We start from the raw sequence: 27637 nt of genomic DNA, 5'->3' as shown, positions 1-27637 counted from the left end.
AATTGTTCCATTGATTTGACTGATAAAATGAAAAGCACAAATAACTCTCTTTAGAGACCAATATAACCAAATAAATAGTGGGAAGAACTCAGAAAGATATAAATAAAGGGGAAAAGTACTCTAGAGACGGGGGGAAATATTAAGCAATCTAAGGCTGATTAAAGATGATTAGGTTTTCATACACTGCTTTGCTGTTTTGGGGATAAGAACCTGAGGTAGGAATTAGCTCCTTTATTACAAATTGTCTCTTTTCATTTTCATATTTTACCTGGTAACCTTGTATTTTAGTTTTTAAACATTTAATTGTGAGATACTTTGACATACAGAAAATCTGTGTTGTACCCATTGTCCAAATCTTACAATGCGAACATTTTATTAATAAGTATAATTGATATTTTTAAGAAAATAAAATGTTTCAATTAAAGTCAAAAGTGTCTTTGCCCCTTCTTGTTTTTCCTTCCCGTCCCCAGGAGTAGGCATGCCTCAGAAGTGGGTGGAGACTCCTCCGGCCGTGTTGGGGACACTGTGACGTCTTAGATGTGTTGTTTGGGGTATCTCAAGGCTTTGCAAGAGTAACGTCGCCTTGTGCTTATCTTTCTGCAGCTTGCTTTCTTCATTCATTATTATTTTTTGAGATTTTTGTATTTGAGTCATATAGGTCTGGTTCACCCATTTAACTGCCATGTCGCAGTCTGGTCTACACAGAACCATCAGTCTGTGTATTCATTTCAGTACAGACACACAGCAAGGTGGAATCGGCCCTGTACAAACAGTTGGTGACTGATCAGGAGAGGTGGCAGGCCGGGCCGATTATGCTCCAAATTGGCTGTGTGTGTCTGCCTGTGTGTCCCCAGGGGCAGCATCCTGGGTTCTTTTCTCTGTGTCATCTGGTGGCTGTCCCCTTGAGGTGGGCCTTTGCATGGAACACGTGAGGAGTGAGGTTGGAAGTGGTTACCCAGAGATGAGGGAGCGAGATGCCCCTGTTTTCCATAATCTCCATTTGACAGATGTTTGACAGACGATTGAGTTGCATCTCTAAATTTGATAAGAGTAAAAACTTAGTTATAAAAGGGAACGAGGGTTACAGGGTACAGTAACGCATACCTGTAATCCCAGTGACTTGGGAACCTGAGGCAGGAGGATAACCAAGTTCAAAGACAGCCTGGACAACTTAGCAAGACCCTGTCTCAAAAACAAAATGGGCTGGGATATAGCTTAGCGGAGCACCCCTCTGTGGGTGAGAGGGACCTGCAGCAGTGCTGTCTGCTGTCTCATCTGTGCCTGGATCCGCTGGCCTCACGTACCCAGCGAGCACTTGAAAGGTGCCCAGTACCTTGGAGGCACTGGATGTTTTGTTTTATTTAATTTCAATTCAGATTGCCACACATGATGGCCAGTGCGTAGAGGGCGTGCCAGGGAAGACTGCCAAGGCCGTGCTGAATCTAGACCTTCCAGCAGCGAGGGCGCTGGCTGTGCTCACAGGCAGGCTGAGCAGCGGGCCTGGCGCAGCCTTCAGAGCAGCTTTAGACCTGGGGAAGAGTGGAAGGAGGTGGAGCCCATGGAACAGAAGGGGGCCCGTCTCAGGAAGCAGTGTGGTCCGCAAGAGACTTCACTTGTTCACCATGTGAGTGGGGACAGGCCGCTGCAAGGCCTGGAGCAGACGGTCACATGGTCTGAAGTTTTGGAGAGCTGCTGGAACCTTCTAATGATAAGCAGTGGGAGGAAGGGCAGAAGCAGGGAGACAGGAGACAGCTGCGTAGCCAGGCACAGTGGTCATCTGGCCAGGACCAGGATGGAGGGAGGGTTCAGGGCCAGTCCACGGAGGCAGCGTTGGGGAGGACACTTGGAACAGGAACTCGGGGTCCCCTTGGAGCCTGGTGAGCTGGAGGGGACTGTAGATGTGGTCCCAGGTAAAGTCTTGGTGACACTGCAACAGGATGGCAGCCCAAGGGCTCCTTCCTGGAGTCCTGATTATGAGGTCTTCCCTGTTAGGCCAGCACAGGGGTCTGCCATCCATCTCTTCACATCAGGGTTTTAGACCTTTCTAATATTTGTGGCTCTCAGATTTGAGTATTTCCTATTCTACTTCTTCCACAGGATGGCTCCTGAGCGTTTGATGTCCCTGTCACGCATCTGTGTCCCTCTTGTTACTCTGCCTGATTGTCAACCCCTGGTGGAGGCCCTGCTCACCTACCATGGCCAAGCGCCTCAGGAGGTCCTCTGGCCCGAGCTCTTTGACGCCATCAACGAGGCCTTTTTGCTGTAAGTAATGTCCGTTTAGCCTTCTGTCCATTCCATTTTTCCTTTACTTAGAATGCTCCCATGCATTGGGGATGCTAGACAACAGCCTTGTGCAAGCATTTTGATCTCAGAACTCTTTTTACACTCCTAAAAATTATTGATGATCCCACAGAGCCTTTTAATATGGGTTCTATCTATGGATCAATCTATCAGTCAATCTATCTATCTATATCATATTTGAAATTAACATTTTAAAAATATTTTCTAGTCTGTAGTAGGTGGTAGAGCACTTGCCTAGCATGCGGGTAGAAGGCCCTGCATTTGATGCCAGGTTCCACAAAAAGAACACAAAAACTTAATTTAAAAAAATAATAAATTGACCATGTGTTAACATAAATATCATATTTTTATGAAAAAATCATGATATTTTCTAAATCAAAAGTTGTTTGGCAGAAATGGCAGTCTTCACATTTTTGTAACAACTAGTTTCTCATGTCTACATCTGGTGGGACACGTTGTCCTGGGTGAAGTATTTAAAGAAAATTCAGCCTCACACAGGTTTGTGGTGGGAAAGGCGGGAACATTGTAGAATATTTTGCTTTGATGCTTCACCAAAATTTGAAAAATGGTCATTTTTTAAGAGATTGATGGCCCTGTGGAATCTGCAGTTATACAGTGAGCCTTTCGTGTGCCGTTAAATGAAAACCCACTGGTGTGTCGCACAGGGTTCATTTGGAAAGTCTTGGTTCATTGACTGGTTACGCAGATCCTCCAAACATAGAAATAATTCATTGTGCAGCATGAAAACTTAAAATCATTACTGTCACCACCAGTGTCATCAGAAATGCCTTTACATGTTGGAAAGCTGCCAAGCTCGTGTTGTCTTCAAGATTTTCCAAATCCTAATTTCTGCTCAAAATCTCCAACGTATCATGAGCCACAGATTTTGTCATTAGTTTTCCTTAAGGTCACCCAGTCACTTTGCTAGTTTTTGTGAAAGTATCTGCCAAAGACCCAAGTGTGAGTGGTCATCGTCTGCTGGTCGTTCTTCAGTATGTTTCCATGAGGGGGGAAAAGGCCGCTGCAGTCCGTGTGGGTGCCTGGGTCACGAGCAGAAGAGCCTGTGTGTGCTTTCCTTTTGTCAGGACTTTGACAAGTGCTCTCAAGGTTGACAGTCTAAAAGGTCAGTTCTGCCCAGGAGGGCGGGGCGCTGAGGAATGCAGGGGGCGCTCCCAGTGTCACCAGTCACCACTGCTGCTTCTGTCCCATCAGAGCACACCGGCCGCTGTGAGCCACTGGACAAGGCCAGCCAGGTGTGAGGCTGTGCGTCAGGCAGGCCACAGTTCTGTCGGCGGGATGTTCATGGCTCACATCTAGCACATACTTTGAGATCATTTGGTTTCACCTTTTTTTTTTTTCTTTTTAAATTTCTTGTAGTTGTAGATGGGCAGAACACCTTTATTTTATTTATTTTTATGTGGTGCTAAGGATCGAACCCAGTGCCTCATACATGCTAGGCAAGCGCTCTGCCACTGAGCCATACCCCCAGCCCATTTGGTTCCCTTTTATTTAGACTTGGTTGAAATCCATGAATCCAAGAAGGTGAATTACAGACTCTAAAGCCACATGAGAAACCACTTCCTCCCGTGTTGGCTTTATCTATGGTCTAGCCACTTTCTGGAATAGAGGCCTCCACCCCGGGAATCACAGGACCCTCCCATGTGTTGTGTTACCTCTTTCTGGTGAAAGAGCTGGGAACAAGAAAGCAAAGCTTAACCCTCCTTTCTAAAGCCAGAAATCCATTCTTAAACTTAAGAAGATACAATATAAATAAGTTTAGTTTTTAAGTAAAATATTGGTGAATTCCAAAATAATCTGAACTATGTATTAAGTCTAGAGCTACAGCTGGGCACAGTGGTGCACACCTCTAAGCTGAGGCAGGAGGAATGCGAATTCGAGACCTGCCTCTGCAATTTAGCAAGGCCCCAAGCAAGTTAGCAAGACCCTGTCTCAAAAAATACAAATGCCTCAGTGTTAAATGCCCTTGAGTTAGATCTCCAGTAGCAAAAAAAAAAAAAAAAAAAAAGTTACTGCTGAAAAAAACTAACTAAATATACTTGTTTTTTGTTATCTTTCCATGTACACACAAAGGAAAATATCGGGTTTTTAAAATAGTGATTTTTTTTTTTTTTTGGCTAATATATCAGGTATAACCAAAGAGCAAAAGCAAGAAGAGGAAAAGAGAGTAACCATGTTAACCTCTGAAAATACATGACGTTGGCCACTGAGTGTTAGAGACCTAGTGCCATCAGGTGTTACGCAGCCTCCGTATGACACACGGGCACTCTTCTGAGCATGAGAGGAAAAAGTTAATGCCACGGAACATTTTTAAGAAAATGGTTCGGACCTAACAGAGCCCTGAATGGGTCTCAGTTCCTCCTCTTCCCCACGGGGTTCTGTGGACTCCACCTTGAGAATCACAGCATGTGGGAAGTTGCTTTCTCTGCAGTGATATCCAACAGTGTTCCTCTCTTCTCAATTCCATCTTGGTGTAGTAATTTCCAGATTCTATGCAGTCTCAGAAAATGAAATTCAAATTGTTCATTTTTTAAGAATTCAAGGTGCAGAGCTGTGATTCCTTATTATTCAAAGAAATTTTCTTCACTGTACTTATTTGGGTTACAATATGTAATTCAATACGCATATACAGGATTATTGATGTAGCTTTAAAATGATATTTGCTACTTATGAAGAGCATTAGATTTTGTTAAAAGTATAGTTTTTAAAATATTTTGTTTATTTTTTAAATTTTTTTGTTATTTAAATACTTTTAAAGAGAAATTGGAGAACTTTTATCTCCATAGACCCTTCCATTCAGTGCATATCTAAAAACATAGTCCTTACATCTCAAAATTGACACTAGTTCTTATCATTTCACATATAGTTAGGAATTAAAGTCCCCTAAGTATCTCACCACTTGTCTTAGAGTTTAGGGCTTCAGGGGATCTGGTTGACCGTGCTTTCAACCTGTGGTCTGGCATTGGGATTGGTGTTGCCACGTAGGGCCAGCTCCCTGCTCTCCAGGACGAGTGGCCACCCTCCTGAATGTGCTCTAGGACACAAGCACCCTCTGCCCCCGGCTCAGGATGGCCTGTGGTCATGTGCTAGGTCTGAATGCAGGGGCTTATCTTGTCTTCCTTTGTGGCTCTTTGTCCGCTGGGTATTCATGCCCCGTTTGGTTTAAGTGGTAGACTCTAGTGTGTTTACTGTGAATTAAGGCTGGTTCCTTCTTGGCTCTCCTCTAGTTTTAGTTTAGTGGATTTTCAATCTATCTATGTGTATGTGTGGACATATTATTGCTTATTTTATCTTAGTAAACTTGGGACGCAGTTTGGCCTCAGGAAAGACCCCTAATGTTATTTAGGAACGAGTCCTGTTAGGAGCACAGATGAATTGGGGGAGACTGGCATCCCTGTGAGGTTGAGGCTTTCTGTCCCCTAACCAAGAGCATGTGTCTGTCTTCTCGTTGCTGAGTTTTACTTCTGCCATCTTAGAGCGACGGCTGATGTATTTTTCATGCCTGAGTTTTAGACATCTCTTACTCTCTAGGTTTTGTGGCATTTTCGTTTTGAACTGTTTAATGCTGTAAGTAGGTCTTCTCCGTCTTCAGATGGATTTTTATTGTGCCTTTGCATTTAGAAAATGAACAAGTTCAAAACTGTGTTGTTCTTACAGTCAGTTCAGAGGAAGAGGGCTTAAATTTTCACATGTAACTCTTAAAAATTAGAATACACGTTTTAATCCCAGCAGCTCAGGAGGCTGTTACAGAAGGATCACAAGTTCAAAGCCAGCCTCAGCAACTTAGTGAGGCCCTTAGCAACTCAGCAAAACCCTGTCTCTAGATAAAATATAAAAGGGCTGGGGATGTGGCTCAGAGGTTAAGCACCCCTGGGTTCAATCCTCAGTACCAAAGAAAAGAATGTACATTTTAAATTCATTTCCTATGAAAGGTTATCCAGGACTTCATTAAAGTAAGATTTAGAAAGGAAATAGGTTTTGTCATTTGTTGTTTTAAAATAAACTAACCAGGTGTGGTGGCACACTCTAGCTATCTCAACTACTTGGGAAGCTGAGTCAGGAGAACTGAGAGGTGCAGCCCAGCCTGGGAAACTGAGACAGACCCTGGTCAAAATAAAAGGGCTGGAAATATGGTTCACTGGTAGAGAGAGCATCCCTGCATTCAATTTCCAGAATGGTAAAAAAATAAATAAATAAAATAAAAACTAATTTTCATGGTTAAAGAATAAAACACGCCCTTTTTTCTACCTACTTTAAGCCCTCTGTCAAAATACACCCAGTCTGAATTTCCCAAGGAGTCTGACATCTCTATGTTGAGGTGAGAGATTAAGTGACAGTTTATACAGTGCCCCAAGTGTCGCCCTCTGCACACTTAACGGAGTCCAACCCTGGGGCTCTAACGGTACTCCCCGCCCACTTGATTCCTCACACTCGCAGCAGTTCCGCAGGACATCTGTCTTGACGCACAAGCCCTGCCTGTCCCTGGCAGCCCCGCTCCTGACTCTCAGGCTGCCTCTTGCAGAAGGCCGCGGCCTTCTCGGCCTCAACACGCAGTCCTCTTTCTCAGCAAAACTGGGTTAAGGAGGACAAGAGTGGAATAGCCCTTGGCATCCTCTGTGGAACCCCAGAAAGCTGTTCCAGAAGTGCCCAGCGAGGAGGAGAGCCGGGCAGCGGCCCTGTGCTGCTGTCCTGTGATAGCCCACCCTCCCTCCACAGCTAATAAAATGTATTTGGTTTGGAAAAACATCGTGTCTGCTAATCCGCAGGCACAGACTGTCCAGAAATGCTTGCTGGGTGGCCTTCAGCTGTCCGGTTCCTACGATTTCGGCTCAGTGAGTTCTCCCAGTGTGGTGTAGGGCTGGAGCCTGTCCCTGGCCACATTCCCCTGTACAGAGCATCCCCGCCACATGTTGACACAGGGAGGCTGAGTCAGCCGGTGGGGGCCATTGCCACCCCACCCTGGCCCCTGGACCTGTCCCCTCGTGGGCCACCTAGTCATTTTGAAACCACGCAACTCTTTGACCCATTGGCCTTGGCTTCCAAGTACTGCCGTGTTTCCAGAATCAGGCTGCCCATCTTCCCTTCCCCGAGCATGCTCGCCCCCTGCAGATTAGACAACCAGAGGAGCCTCTTCCTTCACACAAGTGTCACAGCCATCACAGCCACCCACAGGCTGCAAGTTGCATAGACCTTTCTGGGAGGGCTCTGAGGCTCCTTCATAAATCTTCAGAACATAAGTGGCTTGGCATGACACGTCCTTTGAGGTGAATCCAAACCCATCACCTCAGAAACACAGAGAAGTCTGAGGCTGCACAGAGAAGCTCTTCTCCATGCCTGGGTGAAGGTGCCAGGAAACAAATGGAAAGAAGAATAAACGCACAACTGTGGTATTGTGATGTAGTACGAAATACGCATGTGGCCGTTGTCCCATTTCTAAGATCTTGGGATTTCCTCAGTGGTCAAGGTGAGAAGAGTAGACTTTGTTTCATAAGCCCCACCTGAGTTATGATCTAGAATGACTCTTGGTGACCCCTGGGAAGCTTCAAGCTGAGGCTGGTGGCCAAAGGAACCACAGTGAATAGAGGGTTGGAACTTTCAGCCCACCCCGAACCTCTGGGATTGGTCCTGGTCACCAAGCCAATGATGGGTCATTTATGCCTACATAACAAAACCTCCATGAAAACCCTGAAACTTCAGGGCATGAAGAGCTCCCAGAGTGGTGAGCACCAAGGTATGCTGGGATGTGGTACACCTGAGAGGCCCTTCCAAGCCCCTTCCCACACCCTGCCTGTGACCCTCTTCCATTTGGCTGCTCCTGCGTTGTGTCCTTTATAATAAATTGGTAATAAGAGTAAGAGAAATGCCTTCCTGAGTTCTGTAAGCCATTCTAGCAAATTATCAAACTGAAGAGGGGATCATGGCAACCTCTGAGTTATAGTCAGAAAACAGGCAACCCACCACCACCTTGTAATTGGTGTCTGCAGAGGGAACGGTTTATAGGGATGAGCCCTTATCCTATGGTGTCTGCATTAACCTAGGGCACTTAGGGTCAGAATTGAATCGAATCACTGGGCACCCAGCTGGTGTCCAGAGAGATGGAGAACTAGTTGACGTGGGGATGAAAGATTCTGCACAGTTGGTGGAGTACATGTTCTGGGAGCATGAAGAGCTCATGGTAGAAGGAGTAACTGACCACCACCAGCTAACCTCGCGGAGTGGCCGTGAGTGGTAAGCAGGGTAACCATGTGACTTCTAATCTTGACACAACACTTTGGGCATCAGAGGGGTTCCCTTTTGTAATTATGAACTTGTCCCATGCAAATTGGGACGCTTGTTCACATCTAAATCTAAATAGGTCAGTGCCTACCATATGCTGAGTACAGTGCCTGGTGGCCAGAGGGAGCGCTCCAGAACTGTTAACCCAGTGCTGTCACGACTGTTGACCTTCACAGCAAGTATAGTAGGCTTAGTGTTAAGTTTTATTATGTTTATTTATTAGTTATATTATGTTTGGTATTTCACATTAAAATTTTTTAATCTCCCCCCCAATAAAAGGATCTGTAAACAAAAGTCAAATATAAACTCAATTCCCATTGCCGAAGGAGCTAATATGGTTTCCAAGATGCTTAGTAGTAAAGAATTTAGTGGCCAATGAGAAGAACCTCATTCATGCTCCTTGAATCATCTGCTCATGGGTAGTTTGCTCCTACAAGTCAAATTAGCGGGTTTATAGTTTGTTTGTGGTAGATTTTTTTTTTTTTTTTTGGTACTGAGGATTGAACCCAAGGGTGCTTAGCCACAGAGCTACATCCCCAGCCCTTTTTCTATTTTATCTAGAGACAGGATCTTGCTAAGTTGCCTAAGGCCTTGCTAAGTTGCTGAGGCTGGCTTTGAATTTGCAATCCTGCTGCCTCAGCCTCCTGAGCGACTGGGATCACAGGCGAGTGGTACCACTTCCTGATGGGGTTTACATTTTGTCCTGGTGAGGGAAGCTCTCTCCCTGCTTCCTGGCACCACGTCCCCACGCTTTCCTGCAGCACACTCTTCCCCCATGATGTGCCGCCTCACCCCAGGCCCCAGGAATGGAGTCGGCCGTCTGTGGATGAAGACCTTCCACATTGTGAGCCTTAAATAAACTTTTCCTAAAGGGTCTAAAATTGTTGAAATTGTTCTTATCGGGTCTTTTGAGCACAGCAGTGAGATCGCTGACTGAAGTGTGAGATTATCAAGTGATCCTGTGATTAGGGTGGCACAGAGTGTCCTTCCTGGTTTTTTGGATTAAGCAATTCCCCAGCAGAAACTGGACCCAACTTTCATGAGTCCTCTGTTGGCCTCAACAGCCCTTTGCTGCCTGCCGACTGGAAGAGTGAATGTCACCACTGCCCCCTGGGCACCCTCAGAAGGGCACCTCCCTCAAGAACCTTTCTAGTGGAGGGTTTATTCTATACTTCTTATAGCTGTTAAAAACAAAAACACATTTGGAGCAAAATGATTTAATAAGCAGCTGGGCCAGTTTCCTCACCTACCCCATCTCTTTGGAGAGGGCGGAGCCATCGCCCCCCACCACGCTGAGTTTTGGGGGGAAACTGAGTTTTCTCAGTGTCGAGGAGCACCTATCTGGAAGAGTCTACTGGCAGGAGATATTTCCTGTCAGAAACCCAGCACTAAGGGCTGGGGCTGGGGCTTAGCAGCAGAGCACTCGCCTACCATGCGTGAGGCACTGGCTTCGATCCTCAGCATCACATAAAAATAAAATAAAGGTATGTGTCTACCTACATCTAAAAAAAGAAATGTAAAAAAAAAAAAGAAGAAATCCAGCCCTAAAAATCAGGTGTTCTGGGTGGCAGCTTCTCTCAGACCCTGCTCCCCACAATTTGGAGAAAAATCATAAAGTATTACCCATAAACCCTGCTGCCCCGCCAGTCACCCAGAGCACCACCCAACACAGAAACCCCCCTGGAGGCCAGGTAGGGATTGGAGGGAGCCGATGCGTTATCTTCTCCAGTTCCTTCCATTCATCATTTTTACCGGTGCCTAGAGAGATGGAGCAAGCAGAGTGCAGGAAAAGGGGAACCCTAGAGTTTCCAACTAACACACATTGAGCAGAATGAAAATGCCCAGCGTCCCTGAAAACATTTGTTTTTTGTTTTTTCTTTTTTACTTCATTGACTCTAAAATTTGCCCAGCGGAGCGTGGTGGTGCATGCCTACCATCCCAGTGAATTGGGAACCTGAAGTAGGAAAATGGCAAGTTCGAGGCCAGCTGGGCAATTTAGTGAGACCCTGTTTCAAAAACTAAAGGTCTGGGGATGTGGCTTAGTGACAAAGCACCTGGGTTCAACCTCTAGTACAAGAAAACAAAATATTCCACAGGATGTATGTTCATTTTATCAGGTTAGACAGCACCATACAGAAAATGATCTCCCTTTGTCTCCCCCCAGCTTCTGCTAACTATGCCGGATATTCCTATTAACACACAGTAGTCTATTTAAAGGAGTCCTCATTCTTCTTAAAGTAGCTTTTAAGTACACAACAACAACACAACTACTGTCACACCATACGTACCACTCTGGAACCTTTGCTCAACTACCCTACCTTGGACATCCTTCAGGGGATGTAGACCCAGCTCATTTATTATAAAACAAAAAAGGAGTATGTGTCACAGTGTCCGTGGGTCTTACTCCACCCGTTGTTCCTGGGACACACTTCCCAGTGGCTTCTAACTTGGTCTCTGTGATACTGCTGCAGGAGGTGCCTGTCCATCACCAGTCGGCCGCATGGTCCTCAAACTCCACTTTCCGGCCACACAGACTCCGCCTGGTGTCCTCCTGTTGCAGCTGTCCCTCTGGAGGCCCGGCTCCAGTCCTGCCCTCGCCGACGCCCCCTTCCTCCCCTCACCCTCTTCTGCGTCTGTCCAGGGCCTGCCTGGTGTGGCCTTCCCGCTTGCTTGCCGTCTGCATTTCCTCCTTCTCCACCGACAACTGAATGCCCGTGTGCCTGGGCATGGCCTGTGCCCAGGCCCTCCTCTCCCACTCAGCGCTCCTCCCTTAGCTCCTCATCCCTTCTCACCACCTTCCATGCAGCCAGCACCTCCCCAAAGCCTGTCACCAGGCAGAGCTCAGCCCGGAGCTGGGACGCTGCGGGCCTGTTGGGTGCCTCTGCTTGCTGTGCCTGAGTCCACACGCCTCCAGCAGAGCCCCTGGCAGGTCTTCCACAGCACTGGTCCGCTCTCCCCTTTCCACCTGAGTCGGGCACAGCTGTCATGGGGGCTGTGGGCCTGCAGCAGCTCTTTGCCAGGTGTGGGAGGCGATGGGATGGAGGAAGGGGCCTGCTTGGGGTCCCTGCTGAGTCGAAGCTCAGGGTGAGGACATGAGATCAGAGGAGCCCAGAGGCAGGCCATGCCCTCCCGCCCTCCACCTGGTCCTCCACGATCCCCCTGGCTTCCCTTGCCCCCTGGGTCATTCCAGGACAAGGTGGGTACAAAGACAAAGCGGGAAGACAGTGGCCCAGAAGTCATGGTGAGGGGACAGGGGCTGAAAGGGTCATTGAAGGGGTAATGGGGCCTTTGCCCTCATATTGACATAAGAAATAGTTTCTCTAAAAAGCCTGCTGTGGAGTCCCTGGCCTCCTCGGACGCTCCGGGCCTACAGGGCACCTGTGGCCAGGACACATTAATAACAGTCAGCCCCTGTGCAGACCTTGAAAGCGCCCTTCTGTGTGGGACAGGAGGGTATGGGCAGGAAGCCCTGGGGGCTGGGGTGCAGAATCAGACACCTACCCCTCAGTCCTTCCCAGGAGGGGAGCTAGAGCCCCCAATTACTGACACCAGAGGACCCTCCAGCAGAAACAGCTGCAAGAAATGGTTTTTATGAAGTTGCCGTGTTTAAGGTCTGCTCTGTATCAGCTCTTCATAATCACCTTACGTGGATTGTTAATACACAGCAACAGATTTGTAAACAGAGTTCCTCAGCGTCGGCAGGGTGGCGCTGTGCTCAGCACTGCGCATGTGTTACTGTGTGGACCCTCCGACCTAGTTCACAGATGAGGAAACTGAGGTGTAAAGGTTGAGCAGCTTTCCCAAGGTCATCCGTTATTTTCTGAAGTTAGGGCCTGCGTTTACCTGGACACACGAGACCTGTCTCCCGCTCATTTTTTTATCCTCTCTTTTTCTTTCTTCACTGTCAATTTGCTGATCTTTCTTGATTTTCTGTCATTTCTCTGATCCTTACGGTGGGTTAGGTACAAGTGTAGTTGTGTTATTTTTTTTTTAAAGAGAGAGAATTTTTTAATAATTATTTTTTAGTTTTCGGCGGACACAACATCTTTATTTTATTTTTACATGGTGCTGAGGATCGAACCCAGCGCCCCGCGCACGCCTGGCGAGTGCGCTGCCACTTGAGCCACATCCCCAGCCCCAGTTGTGTTATTTTCAAAGTGTACAAAGGGACTGTTCCTGGGTGCCATGAGTGTCCCCTCTGGCTCTGGCCACCGAGAGGCCTCCTGCGCTGGTGGGCATCGCACAGTGAGTGTCGCTCATTCTTCTTTCAGGGTCCGTGTCTACCTAACATTCCTCTTGTTTCTCGCTGAAAGGAAGAAGATCTCTCTCCCCGTGGCGGCTGTCACCATTCTGTGGCTCCAGCACCTTCCCAGCCTTGAAAGAGCAGTGCTGCATCTTTTTGAAAAGCTCGTCTCCAGTGAGAGGCATCATCTGAGAGAGATCGAGTGCTTTATCAAAGATTTATCGCTGGTACGTGTGAGGCTTGATGAGGGGAGAATCCTCCAGGGAGATGCTGGGAATCGTTTCCTGGAGTTGAGGGTGGGGCAGGTATAAACAGGAGCATGGGAGACGGCGTTTACATCTTATCTGGAAAGCACCTGGTTCGCCAGCTTTTCTGTGCACATGGTGCCTAGGGGGAGAGGTTTGGGAGCCACATGATGCCTGGGCCTCAGATGGTGTATTCACAGGATGGACATTTAGGCAGCAAAGGTGCAGGGGGCTCTGCAAAGGAGTGCTTTATTGGCCCCTCCCTGCTGCACCTGTTGGAATGTGGTCCACCCTGTCCACTGCCCGCCTTCTCCCCACACCACAGGGTGGTGGTGCCCAGGAAGGAGGCTGAGCACTGCTCATCCCCGGCCCCCATGTCCTGGCCACAGGTGCCCTGCAGGCCTGGGGCGCCCACGGAGGCCAGGGACTCCACAGAAGGCTTTTCAGAGATACTATTTCTTATTTCAACACAAGGGGAAAGTTTTCTAAAAATGAAGATCTGTGGCCAAGGGAGAGGAGGAATCAGTTAACAGAAACAGTTTAAAAATAAGCCTCTTGCTCTTCACCAGAGGAACAGTAGCAGCCAGGAGACCAAAACAGATCCCAGAGAAACCATCAGAGCAGCTGAGGTTCTGGAAGCTTTCTCTCGGGTGAGGCTCTCAGCCTTGGAACCTCCTTCTGTGGTGGCTCCACTGCCTTCGTCCCCAGGCCTGTGACGTCAAGGACTCAGTGGCCCCAGGGCCACACTGCCTTGTCCCGCGTCAGCCGTCCTACGGTTCCTTCTGTGGGAGGCAGCTCTGTGCAGTCAGTGTGCAGCTATGTTAAGAAATTAAGATGAGAAAATCTAAAAAGCTACATGTCACAGTGGACCAGCCAGGGTGGCCCTACTCCTTGGTCTTTTTATCTCTCAGTCAAGTGACAAGCCGAATGAGGCATGGGTAGATTCCACATGACCTGGTTTGTACCAAGACATACAAGAGCAGAATGAGTACAAGTAAGCACAGGAATGTGTGAAAACGTAGACAAAAATAGGCAGAAGAAAGCCAAGCGTGTTGGCGCACCCTCCTGAGTGTTGAGGCCAGCGCTTGGGAGGCTGAGACAGGAGGGTGCCCTGAGCCCAGGGGTTCTCATCTCAAAGCAAAGGGAACAAGTCAAAAGAAAATAACAGATTATGTCCACAGAAGAAAGGTCTGGAGACTGTGCTGTCAAGCCACACTCAATGGGTGCTGCTGTGAAGGCCGCAGCCCAGGGGGACCTGTTCTCTGGGGCAGAGCATGGACTTCAGGGTGCAGTTGCAGCAAGTGTCGTGTCTCCAAGGCCATCTGAGGATGCTAGTGCCCACTCCTAGCAGGCACATGACCTCAGCGGCCAGGCCTCGGGGTCGGGAGGGAAAAGCCCAGGTTATCAGCTCCTTTGCATGTTGGTGACAGCTGTCAGCCGCTTGGCTCAGTCACACCTGTGTGACAAGAGAAAGCCCAAAGTGGGGTTGGTGCTGTCAAAGCATCGCCACATTTGTCATACTTGCACCACCAGCTGGATAGTCACAGGAGTGATGACGTGGCAAGCTGCCATCGTCACAGGGCTGTGCCGTGTGCCACAGAGTGTCTCCCAGGACCCTCCGTGGACTGCACTGTTTCCCATTCGCTGTCACCTCTGAGTCTTTGGCACAGAGAGTCGTGAGCTCAGAGAGCTCTGCTGACAGCCCCATCCCGAGTGTGGCCAGGACACGGTCGGGAGTGTTCACCCGGTCCTGGCTGAGACGCTTGGGGCCAAGGCTGGCTGGGCCCATGGTCCTGCGCTCATCAGCAGGGCCTTGCAGCCTCCGGGGCCTCCTCTGTGTTTAATTCTGCTGGAACCTCCTGTTCTCTTCTTTCTCTTTCAAGCTGGAGGCTGAGTGTGGGGATCCCGGTGGCACCAGTTGCCGCCTCCTCTGTGCCTCTTCTGGGGCCTGCCCCCCTGTTGTTCCAGGGCCCCTCCTGATCTTGGTGTCTGGGCTTCCCGGTCAGAGAACCGTGTGGGTCCCCCCACTGTCACTTGCCAGTCGGGTGCCCCGACTGAACCCACTCGATCTGAAAGTTGACAGCACTTGGTAAGAAAAAAGAAACAAAAACCCATATTAAGACTGAGAGACCCCAAGAGTTCATTTTTAAGGGCAGTTACTATTTGATCTCCTCATTTTCAAGAGAGTTGCATTTTAAAGCAAGAGATAAGAATGCACCTTACTTTAAAACAATCACAACATAATTTAAAATTATCAAAAAATTTTGGAAGCCCTCTGGCAGCCCATTCCAGTTACTAAAGGCAATAAATCACTTTTATTGCCTCGTAATTTTATTTCTGACTTAAACGCGCATGCTGTGATTTAAGGCACTTTTCTTCTGGTTGCTTCTCAGCGGTAAAATAGAGAAAGTGGACTGTGTGCCTCTGGGAGGTTTGATCAGTTTTCTGTGAGTCTCCTTTCAGTGGAGAAGTTCCCGCCCGGTCGGTTTTTCCGTGACCTTTCATTGCTCCTGTGGCTCTTCTCTGAACCTCCCCTGTGTCCCTTCTACCTGAGTGGCACTTTAGTGAGCACAGCAGAGAGAGAGAGGCGCCTCTCCCCTCGGACCTCACGTTGCAGAATCTTCAGGCACTGTTTGTAGTGGACTGTAGCCTCGCCCGGTGAACACCGCCAGCGCCCATCGATTCGCCAAGAGTGTATCGGGATCATGTGTTAGAGATTCAGAGCTTTTATTATGGTTCAAAGGAGATTCTAGAGGGTGTTATTTGGTTTAATTTATTGTGGCATTGGCAGGATGTGACCTCTCTGTGCCTCATGGTTCATGGGAGGTAATTACAATACAGACTGGCTAGAAGCCCCTGATTGGCGTGGGCCACTCTCCCCAGGCATTGTGGCCTGCCATGCCCGAGGGCCCCTCGGGCTGGAACAAGCCTGTGACCTACAGAGTGATTACGGGGGTAACCTGAAGAACTGCTTCCTAATTGCATCATCTGACCTGTTTATCGCAGCCAAGTATCTTGGTGCAGTGACAGGACCGAGCCGAGGTATCAGCTGGATCTCCAAGACCCAGCACCAGCCTGCTGTGCTGTGCTGCAGAGGAAACCCGATGCCTATTACATTAGAGTCGGGCTCTGAGAGTAATCAAAGCGTGATGGTCTACGTAACTCGTGTTTTATATGGAACGCCGTTAATTATATTTCCATCTCTGGGGACTCTACACAACGAGTCCTGGAAATTCTATAGTTACCAAGATAGAGCAAAGCACAAGATGAAAGTGCTGCAGAGTGCAGTGACCTCCCAGATGTTACTTGGCCTCTCAGGACTGCAGAGGCCTGGTGTGCTCCACTGAGACTCCAAATGATAGGGACTGGTCTGTGGTCACATGAATTTTACACACACACACACACATCTTTGGTTTCTAAAATAAAAATGAGTTTCCAAACTGTTTATTTTTGAGGCTCATCCTTTGGCTTCCATGGACCAAACTGTCCCCTAGTACGTGGCTGCTTGCCACAGATGGTGGCCCCCAGATAAATTGAAGTTTGTACAAGTTTTAACCCCAGTTTTTACTGTACAGACTGAAACTTCTTAAAAGAAGATGGTCTTAGCCAGGAGTGGTGGCTATAATCCCAGCAACTCAGGAGGCTGAAGCAGGAGGATCATGAGTTCAAGGCCAGCCTCAGCAATTTAGTGAGGCCCTAAGCAACTCAGCAAGACCCTGTCTCGCAGTAAAAAACAAGAAATGGCTGGGGATGTGGAACACTTCTGGCTCAATCCCAGAACCCAAGCAAACCACAGCAACAAGAAAGAAAAAGAAAAGACAGACGGTGCTTTGCTCCCTAACAGCACCGTCACTGGAAGACCACATCCCCTGGCCTCAGACCTGCCCTTAAAAACTGGTGCTGTCACCAAGAGCAGTGGAAGCCACTCACAAAGCACGCAGCCTCTGGGTTCCCGAGGCTGGCTTCCCCTGGTTCTGTTGGTGGGCCCAGAGAGCTATTGTTTGGCGCCCGCCCTGAGTGAGGAGGCTGCCAGGTGGCAGGTGACTGCACAGTGCTGCTGTGTGCCAGGGCGGGGCACCCTGGACCTGCAGTCATGGCTACTGCAGTGGTGTCCTGAGGAGCTGCTGGTCACCTCCCCAGCGTATGGAGAGGCTGGCACTGAGGGGGCAGGGTTGGTTTGGGTCTTGTGCCCAGGTGATGAGTCCACTCCTCCCCGATTCTCCTGCCGAAAAGGCCTCACAGCTCCACCAGAGCACTTCTTAACTCGAAAGAGCTTAGGCACAAGAGCTCCGGCCACCTCGGGACTCTTGGTGTGAGCTAGAGTGTGCACTTGTCTTCTTTCTCCAGACAGCAATCATGACCATTTCAAAAGGAAAAAGGGACTTTGTTTCCACAAGGTCCCAGGGCACAAGGTCCCTTTCACAAAATGCTGTGCTGGAAACAGCTCCACAGCCTGCACGATGTGGTCCGTTTCTGTGCACAGATAGCTGTCACTGATGCTCTAGAGTTTTCTTTTCCTCCTTTTCCCCTCCACAGTCTTTTAAGTATTTCCTTTTTAATGTGATGCGTGAGTGGAAGACTCTCAGCAGTGGCTGAAGCTGTGGGCTCTGCCTCCAGGCAGCAGCTGCACTTCCCAGTGCTGGCCTCTGGGGGGCGCCAGATGCCCCTGGACTGCCTGGTAGAGAAAGCCCAGACTGCAGGACAGTGTCCCTGCTGGGGATGTGACCCTGCAGCCAGGCAAAGATGGAGCCTGCGAGGGAAAACACACAGGCGGACAGCAACAAAAGCCAGGGCAGCCATGCCCCGGGCGTCCTTTACCACTCAGGCTGGCCCCAGAGTGGTGTGGGCACCGAGAAAGCTTCCTCCTGCTCAGGCTCCGCAGGCTGGCTGGATCCAGGCACTGGTCCAGGGACCAGATTTCAGGGATTTTTGTCCAGCGTCCAGAGCTGGGCATCCCCCAGGTGCACCTCCCACATCAGTGTCTTACAGAGCGTGTGTAAATTTAAAACGCAAAAGTACATTTGGTACTTGTTAAGTTTTTAAGCCCAGGAATGACAGATTTATCACTAATTAAACAATAATTGCATTATGGAGTACTGAAAAAAATTGCTGGTAGTATAAACAACATCTGGTAAAGATTAAAAAGAAAGAATAATTCCTCTAAACCCAAATTTATTGTAAGAAACTTGAATGTTTTAAAACAAAATAGATCCTAAAACGTAAAAGGAATATTTACAGTTTTATGTTTAGCATTTTGAAAATAGGGGGAGAAATGGCATCATGAAAAATACATATTTATAAAGATGCCTAATTTTATATGGTAGATGTGAAGGTTTTTATATAAATAGATTGTTTGAAAACCAAATCATTCTTTAACTCAATAAAGGCGTTTATTGTTGGAATTAATCTTAGGGAGAATCTTTTTTAAGTAGAAAGCTTTCGTGGTGGATATAGTTGCCCTTTGATTTATATGTATATACCAGCCGGCGACAGAGGCTCCCAACAGTCGGATCCTCGCAGGACCAGGCGGCCTGGCTGGTGGGCCACGTGGAGGGGGGGTCTTTCTGCCAATTGCTCAGATGATCACTTCCTGAGCATTCAGATGGGCCTTGGAGAGAGAATCCATTGCGAGCTCCCTAAGCTCCAGCTCCTTGCTGCTCATCTGCACCTTCCGTCTCGATGGTGAAGGGGCGTGTGTCCATGAAGAGTGGTGACGGGAAGAGACTTGGGGAGTTCCTGCCCTTGGCCACCTTTGTAGTTTTTTCTTTTTTTTTTTTTTTTTTAAAGAGAGAATGAGAGGAGAGAGAGAGAGAGAGAGAGAGAGAGAGAGAGAGAGAGAGAGAATTTTTTAATATTTATTTTTTAGTTCTCGGCGGACACAACATCTTTGTTGGTATGTGGTGTTGAGGATCGAACCCGGGCCGCACGCATGCCAGGCGAGCTCGCTACCGCTTGAGCCACATCCCCAGCCCCCTTTGTAGTTTTTTCTAAGAGGCGTTTGCTTTAGCTGTGAATTAGCTCAAATCATGATTTGATTTCCCTTTCTGGTTTGTTTTCTGTGTCTCTCTCATATGCACAGAATCAAAAAATGGAAAAAGATGAATATTTCTTCCTGAGACTTGCTCATCTGTGTTCTCAAGTCTCTTCTGTGTGTTTGTAATGGTCATTGCTGGTTTGGGATGAAGACAGAATAAAAACACCGGTGGGCAGAGCTGGAGGTCCGTGCTGTCCACAGCTCTCTGGGCTGGTGGCAGGGCCTGGCCCTCTCCTCTCCCAAGCAGCAGCAGCAGCAAGCATGGCTGCTGTGCCCTTCCTCCACAGTGATGGCCTCCCTGCTCTCGGGCAGCTGTGGACCAGCCATTGGAGGCAGAGGGGGGTTCCAGGTGGCTGTGGGCTGGTGGTTAGGCTGGAAGGAGGGCAGGTGCACAGCCAGCAGAACCACCCAGGCCCAAGGAAGGCGAGACCAAGTGTCTGCAGTTGCTTGTCATCCCTGTCTGTCTGTCCTCTGACATTTAGGGGAAGGATTGGAGGAGGGAAGAAGGCAAACTTGTGTTCTTGATAGCCTCCTGACGACAGGGTTTCCTTAGACTTGAAATAATCTGTGCATGAAAATCGTTAGGCCAGATGGAGAAGAGGGAGCTGGAGAAGGAACAGATTTTGGTGGGATGGAGAAAAACAGACGAGCAGATGGACCCAAGAAAGCTTTTCTTCCTTCGTTTTCAAGGATAGATAATTGCACAGACCATGGGGTCTCTGAGCTAGGCTCCAGAACCTTGGGTGACAGTGGCCCATGCCTGTCACCAGAGCTCCCCCTTGATCAGTACAGCAGGAGACAGAGGGGTTAAATGTTTGCCTCATCACTTGCAAGGATGCTATGAAGGCTTGAGGGGAGATGTGGCTTCCAAAGAAGATTCTCATGGTAAGAAAAAACAGCTTCAGTGTGTGCTTTTGTGATTTGATGTCATGGGCACACATGCCAAACCTGAGAGCACCTCAGTCCTCTTGAGGGGTCTCACTGAAAAAAGTCAGAGTCTCATTTTAAAGACTAACAGCAAAGGGTGCCAGGAGAAGTAGCTGCTCACAGCTGGGCAGGAAGGGAGATTGCTTTGAGCATCAAGATCCCTGTAGCTGCTATTTGAGCAGAGTTCCCCTACCTCCTGGCCTCCAAGAGCTAACGGTTGGTGGAGAGTAAATGAGGTTCTGAAATATTTGAAAGAAAGAATTGTAAGTGGGCAGTCCACTACATGGGGGAACAGGCAGCTTCCACACAGCCTGGGGACATTGGAAGCATTCGATGGGGCTCTCTTGCTGGGAAACACTCCTAAGTTCTTTCTCGCACTCATTCCTGTTTGACGGTAGAACTTTCTTACTCAATTCCCCCTTGGCTCTCATGGCAGCCCCAATCTACCCCTTGGATCATGCTTTCCTTGGCCATCCAGAGATCCATGTAATCAAATGTGGAGGTTCACAGCCAGCTCAACCCTCAGGATGGCCCTGGGGTAGTTGGGCCATTTAGAACAAAAGGAAATGTTCCTCTTTTGCTGTTTTCCATCCTGGTCTTTGTTCTCCCTGTGCATTCGCTGGGACTGTTTGTCCTCCTGTGGGCACGCAGCAGTGCTGTTGGTCCCCAACACTCTAGAGGCAGGTGGTCTACCTGGAAGACTGAGGCCTGGTCTGCAGACCTAGGCAAAGCACGCTTCCTGGGGACCGTGATGCCTGTCCCTTGCTTGGTCTTATCCATTTTGGGTACATGGAAACTTGTGATATTTTCCGGGCATATATCCAGTGACCTCTTAATAATTGTTACAGCAAGGCTAAGATTAACTGGCTTGCTAAGATCAAAGCCAGGAAGCAAGCGACCTTTCCTCTGTGAGTTATTTTCTTAAATACCGAGCATTTCACATTGGCTTATTTTAGATAAAAGTGGGAATTGGTGAAGGCTTAGGGACCATGGGTTACTCTGTGTCAGTACTAGAGAATTTTAACGTGCAAATCACAGATCTATCTCCGTTCACCAACAAGTGGCAGCGCCCCTGCCTGTAGCCTTCTGGGGCAGCCTGCAGTGGCTCAGCGTGAACACTAGATGGCGAACGCTCAATGTCGCAAGACGCCATCCCAGACCAGGAAGGGGCAAGCTGGCGTGGGCACCATGCTTTCTACAGGGTGGTCCAGAAAACTGCAGAGGCAGAGTACAGCCTTTTGTTCTTGTGAAAATGCTTCCCAGGGCAGTGCACAGGACAGTGTGCTTCGAAGAACTTCCCTGTAGAGCCTGACCTACCAACATTGGGATGCTACTGCAAAGTCTCTCTTATAACACAAATAGGTGTTTCTGTCAGGCAAAAACCCATTCTTTGAGCTCTGGCCAAAAAGATATGGAACCTGGGTCAGACCCACAGAGCTCGGATCCCCACTGGAGGCCACAGGAGGCCAGTTTCTGCAGGTGTCAGTCACTGAAACCGATCATGATAGAGCAAACAAGGTGAGCATCGTTTGAGATGAAGCTGCCTTTTTTCCTTCATAACCGTCTTTTTTTCCTAAATAATTAAAGCTGTTAAGTCATAGTGCGTCGAATAAGTGGTGTCATTTCGCGTAGTGTGGCAGTTTCCTGGTTTCCTCAATGGTAATTTTAATTTATTATGTACTCGTTACTAAATAAGCAGGAACCAAAGACAGAAGGCCAAGACTCGACTTTGAGGCACTTCCAGGCCAGTCGAGGAAGTCAGACAAGGGCACGTATAAATAAAACTAGCCACACAGGCGGGCTCTGTGTTTTCACTGGAGCATGCCGGTAGAAGGTATTTTTGAATTGTCCATGAAACTCCTGCATCTTTCTGGATCATATGGGCTTATTATAGATATGTAGGACACACAGAGGACAAGGAGAAGATGAAGCTTGCCGTAATCTATACCCAGAGAGGACCACTGCATTTACTTGTGCCTCCCAACCCACCACGTACGAATTGTTATTCTTTCCTAACCCAAAGAAATATGCCCATTTCTCCATACCAGCAGCCCTGGACAAGCCATCTGCCACATAACAGCAACTTATTATTGATGAAATACCTGTAGTCTCACCTCCTGATCTGTTCGTTTTACAGCCTCAAGCAGCCTGCCACCCGGCTGTGTTCAGAATTGTCGATGAGATGTTCAGGTAAATATTATGCTGATTCTGCTAGCAGTTGATCTAAAAAATGCTCAGCTTCCAAGCATAATTGAAAAATCTGCAGTTGTCTGGCTATACCACGGGAAACTTGAGTTTCTGACTCGGCTTTTTGGCTAGGCTTTTTGGTAATTAAAGGTAAAATCAAAAGTCAATGTATATTTAAAATCTATTTCAAAGGATTAAGCTAACTTTATTTTTTTTTTGTGATCGTTTTAAATTCTAAAAGCAGAATCAAACTGGATGTTAGGATCATGAAATGTCCATGTGGGCTCTTTCTCAGCTTGAATGAAGAGGTGCAGTTCCCTACCTCACCACACGGGGGCCGCTGTGCTTTGTAAAAGGCTTTCAGCCAGGGGCAGCGGAGAAGCCCAAATCAAGCCGTTCTTAACAGAACTCCTCTGAAAGACAGAGCAAGCCCTGCGTGTTACCTCTAACTAGCTCATGACTTTTTATTTTAAAATGTGAGTCCTTTGCGGGGGGATTGGATTTAGAAGGCCAGGGGTGAGGGTCGCAGCATACTGGGTTATGGCCCAGAATCTGGGGGATTAGACACAGAATCCTGAGACCAGGCCCCCTTTGAGGGACTTGTCACCCAGAGTGTTTCCAGCCTCTGACAGATGCTGGGCAGCAGGGCGCAGACCCTCCCCCTGCCTCACTGGCCTCACACACAGCGGTGACTCTGGGGAAAGGGAGTTTACAACAAATAACTTGCCACTGGGTCGTCTTGAAACACCAACTCTCGGCTAAATGGCCCTGAAGTAAGATGGCAAAGTTCTGTCTTAGCATAAAGCAAGCCAGGCTGCAGGGTTTTGATTTGGCTTGGTTTGCTTTTTTATTTTTATTTTTATTTATTTATTTTTTGCTTAAACAAGCAAAAAGCTAATTGTATGGAAATGCATGGAAACAAATCAGGTACACGGAGATTTTCCAGCCGCTTTGCTGGGGGACTTGACTGAGCCATTTGGCCCTTTGCTGCTTATGAAAGCAAAATGTCTGCTGATGTCGAATGTTGGGCCAGTGGTGCACAGATGCCTTCAGGAGCGTGCAGCCTCCGCAAGCGCCACACACTGTTAATAATGCACGAACCAAGAGCGAGTTCATGCCTTTGTAAAGAAAGTATTTAGAAAGGGAGCGACAGGTCTCTCCTGCCTCTCCACGCGGGTTCTGCAATCTGATGGCAGCTGCTGAGGCTCAGCCCAGGATGGCCCCTGCTTGCCTTGACCGCAGCCTGGGCGCAGGTTTGCCGTGTTACTCAGGCATTGATCCTGTCGCGTTGTGCAGGTGTGCACTCCTGGAGACGGATGGGGCCCCGGAAGTTCTGGCTGCTCTTCAGGTGTTTACACGGTGCTTCCTGGAAGCTCGGGACAAGGAAAACAAGCAGGTTCGTTACACTCTGTGTGTCACTCGCTTCGCCCCAGAGGAAAAGGCTGTTCACCTGAAAAGAACACTTTTATTTTAAAAAATTATTTGTTTGTTTTTTGGTTGTGGTGGTGGGGGCCAAACCCAGCCCCTGCATGTGCTAAACACCTTCTGCCACTGAGCTGTTTATGACAGTTTTTTGGTCAGTCGTGGTACTGGGCCTCTGTCACTGAGCTTCATCCCCATCCCTTTTTATTTTTATTTTACTTGGACCTAGGGTCTCACTAAGTTACCCTTGGGGGGGGGGGTCTGCCCTAAATTGCCTTGAATTTGATCCTCCTGCCTCAGCCTCCTGAGTAGCCACCACACCTGGCTATTTTTAGAGATTCAGATGGACTTTTGCTCATGAAGAAAGCGTCCAAATAAATGCCCCAGCAAAGGTGAAACCGTCTTAACTGGAATAAGTCAGGACAGTTTCCTGCCTGGTACCTAGTGCTGTGTTAGAGGTGATGCACCAGCAGGTGGACCTCCAGGAAGCCCCCAGGCCGTGTTTACGCTTTGTCCCTCTGGCTGGATCAGCCCTCAGCCAGGGAGAGGTTTCCTGCAGCCCAGCTAGGCAGGGCCAGGTAGGAAGGACCACTTCTCCCAGAGCAGCCCTGGACATTGTTCATGCGGGTGTCCATCCTATCAGAGGCAGGGGGTGGGTAAAGGGGGCAGGCGAAGACTCCAGTGACAGTGCAAAGAATGGCAGTGACCAGGAGGTGCTATCCATAAGCTGGAGGACCCGAGGGACCCCCCGCAGAGGTGACTTTCACTGCGGGCATTGTGAGGCGCCTGGTGTCTCAGGCACAGACTTGGCGTGTGTGTGTGGCTCTTGCTGCTCAGAGTGGCACTGGCTGCCTCCCCAGGAAGGACGGCAGGTCCCCTCTGCTGTCTGCAGTTGATCTGTAGGGCAGAGCTGGGGTGCTCGGCCCTAGGGTCCCCCTACTCCCCTAGCCGAAGAAGCCGCTCAGGTCTTAGCAGATGTTCCTATTTGCTAAGGAAACAGTAAGTATTTATGGTTGACTTTCCCCGTCCTCTGTTTCCTTGGGGCCGTCAGTAGACTGCAGCAAACGGGGACCTCAGTGGTGCTGACCCTGGAATTGGGGAGCAGAGCTCCGCGGAGGGCACTGGCTTTCACAGCCGTTCTGAGTTGTCGCCGTAGGGATCATTCCTCGTTCTCCTGCACATTCCCAGTTAGGACCTGACCTCCAGCGAGCTCACCCGTGGCCTCCTGGGACCCCAGGTCGGGGCAGAGGACCTGCCAGAGCAGTTGTGCTCTTCAGCCATAGCCCCCTCCCCTGTTCCCGGGCTCTGGCCTTGGGCGCTCTGCTCTGGACTGGGGTTGTAGTTGCTTTTAATTCAGAACAGTGTCCCCACCAGGCCACGGGGTCTAGGGGCTTGGGGGCCACTCACTGGGCCCCAGCATGGGGTGGGCAGAGACAGAGCTGTTAGCCACCAGAAGAAGAAAATAGATGGCACCAAAGATGGACCTAAACCCAAACATTCCAAAAGCACGTTAACTCCAAAAAGTAGGCTGGGTGGAGGTTCAGTGGCAGAGCTCTCACCTGGCATGCGCAAGGCCCTCAGCACCACATAAAAATAGATAAATAAATAAATAAAAGACTACGTCCCACTACAACTAAAAATAAATAAATAAATATTTTAAAAAAATCTTCGAGAAGTAAATGAATTAACTAAGTATTCTAATACAAAGGCAGATATGTCAGATTAAATTCTAAAATAACACCAACAAATGACCAGCTGTGTGCTGTTTTCCACTTACCCATCCTGAGTATGAAGGCCAGGGTGGGTCAGAAGGAAAGGGAGGGAAAGGGATGTGTCATGCAAAGAGGAGGCCATGTCAGCACAGATGGAGCCCAGACCAGGGGTCCACCAAGAAGGAGGGACATTTCCTGAGGATGGAGCAGTCGGTTCATCAGCAGAAATACCAACCATAAATGCCTAGTACCCGTCCAAAATGCATAAAGCAAAAACTAACCAAAGTAAAAGAAGAAAGAGAGAAACTCATAGTAACACATAAAATCCTTGTGAATGTATTGAACAGAGACGCACGGCCCCCCACCAAGAACTGCACAGCACTACTGAGGAAACCAAAGCCGACTTGGACGCCAGGGGAGAGCAGATCAGAGCTATTGGTGCCCTTCTCCCTGGGCTGACCTGTGCCTTCAGCGAGTCCCAGTCCACCTCAGCAGCTTGTGAAATGGAAGTGGACAAGCTGAATCCCAAGTCACGTGGGAGTGCAAAGGACCTGCAGGGGTGGGGAAGTTTTGCAAAACAAAATCAGAAGATCCACCCGGCCCATTTCAAGACTGAAAGCTACAGTCATCGAGACTGCGAGTTACTGGCAAAAGGACAGACAGATTTCAACAGAGCCCAGACAGACCCACACACCTGTGTGCTTAGTTGATCTGTGTGCTCAGTGGGGGAAAGAAACGTTATTAACAATTGGTGTGAACAGCCAGATGCCCGCTCGTGGGGTAAGCAAGACTTCTTAGAAGGAATGACAAACAGAAGCAGTGACCATAGGAGGAGAGTGGCCTGGTCACACTGCGTCAGGATGGAAGCACCTGTCCTTTGGCAGAAAGCACTGAAGAGCATGAACAGCAGGTCCAGCTGGGAGGAGGCGTCCTCTCCGGCAGGACTGGCCGGCAATGTGAAGCGCTCTCTCAGCTTCCTTAGAGGCAGCCCGATTAAAGAGGGATCCAAGGCTTAAAGATACATAAATTGGTGGTAAATATATGAAAACTGTTTGATGTCATTGGCCACCGGGAAAAGCTTGCACGAGCTGATGTCTTCTGACACTAGAAAGGGCAGAATCAATCAGCATCTAGAACATCCACACGTCCCTTGGGGGAGTGAACTGGCACCGCTGGCCCAGTGACCCTCTCCTGCGGTACTTGCCCAACAGTGGGAACAGCTGTCCACAAAGACAGGGACACGAATGTCAACTGCAGCTTTGTCCATAATGGCTCCAGTTGGGAACAGCCCTGATGCCTGTCAGCAGGACAGTGTGGGTGGACTGTGGCATGTCCCCGTGGTGACTAATTCTGAGCAACCAACAAAGAATGAACAACTCGTGCAATTACATGGGTGGACCTTAAAAAAACACGCTGGGCCCAAACAGCCAGAAGTGGAGGAGTGGACGTGCTGGGGTTCTGTTTACGTGGAACTCGAGAACAAGCAAGGCTAATCCCTTGTTGAAATCCAAACATCAGCCTCCTGGGTGGGGTCCCGGGCACCTAGCAGGGGTGTATTGGTTGGGTACTGGTGACATGCTCTCACATGTTTGCCAGACCCCCGCACCGGGCTCACTGCCTGTGCATCTCGGGCTGACCGGGTTCTGCCTCCGTGGGAAACAGCTGCTGTGCCTTTGGGGTGGGTGCTCCAGCTCTCTGGCCCACAGAGCCTGTGAGCACCGCCATTGTTACTGTTTAAACACCAGGTGGGAATGCCAGCTGATCTTACTGCAGTGGAAGGTTGTGCAGTTTTTTGGTAGCAGGAATTGAACCCAGGGGTGCTTAACCACTGAGCCACATCGCCAGCCCTTTTTTATATTTATTTAGAAACAGGATCTCACCGAGTTGCTTTAGGGCCTTGCTAAATTGCTGAGGCTGGCTTTGAACTTGACTCCTCCTGCCTCAGCCTCCTGATCCACTGGGATTACAGGCGTGAGCCACCAAGCCCGGCTGCAATGGGAGAGCGACCTGTGTAACTGGGTTTGTGTCGGGTAAAGAGCCAGATAAGACATGGAGAGCATAACTTCATTTTTGTTAAGTCCCAGAAGGTGAGTTTAAGAAGTTTGTTGCTCTGTATAATATTTATCAGGTGATTGGAAGCAGATTTCTTTGTCAGAGTTTGAGAGACTGTCCACCCATGTCAGTGCAGCGGGTCTCGGGGCAGCGCAGGAGGCTGTCTTCCTCACGCCCCGCGAGTCTGACGCGTGCTCTTCTTCCCTGTGACCCCGTTGCA

At 48.9% G+C, this 27637-nt stretch overlaps 1 protein-coding gene across 9 annotated transcripts in view; it reads left to right on the top strand.

Annotated features, from left to right (window-relative positions):
- The window catches only part of Fancc (FA complementation group C), a 179275-nt gene that overhangs the window by 139681 nt on the left and 11957 nt on the right, over positions 1-27637 (top strand). For 7 of the 9 annotated variants that reach the window (XM_078030533.1, XM_078030530.1, XM_078030534.1 and 4 more), the window contains 4 exons: positions 2098-2262; positions 12909-13065; positions 22182-22234; positions 23528-23627. In XM_078030533.1, the coding sequence (XP_077886659.1) occupies positions 2098-2262; positions 12909-13065; positions 22182-22234; positions 23528-23627 (475 nt within the window). Of the gene's footprint in view, positions 1-2097; positions 2263-12908; positions 13066-22181; positions 22235-23527; positions 23628-25712; positions 27630-27637 lie in introns of those variants that run through there. The other 2 variants (XM_078030537.1, XM_078030535.1) reach the window with 2 other exon arrangements.

Source organism: Ictidomys tridecemlineatus, chromosome 13 (assembly GCF_052094955.1).
Source record: "Ictidomys tridecemlineatus isolate mIctTri1 chromosome 13, mIctTri1.hap1, whole genome shotgun sequence".
Classification (NCBI taxonomy): domain Eukaryota; kingdom Metazoa; phylum Chordata; class Mammalia; order Rodentia; family Sciuridae; genus Ictidomys; species Ictidomys tridecemlineatus.
Note: the sequence above shows the minus strand (reverse complement) of the source record. Positions and strands in the feature narration are given on the sequence as shown.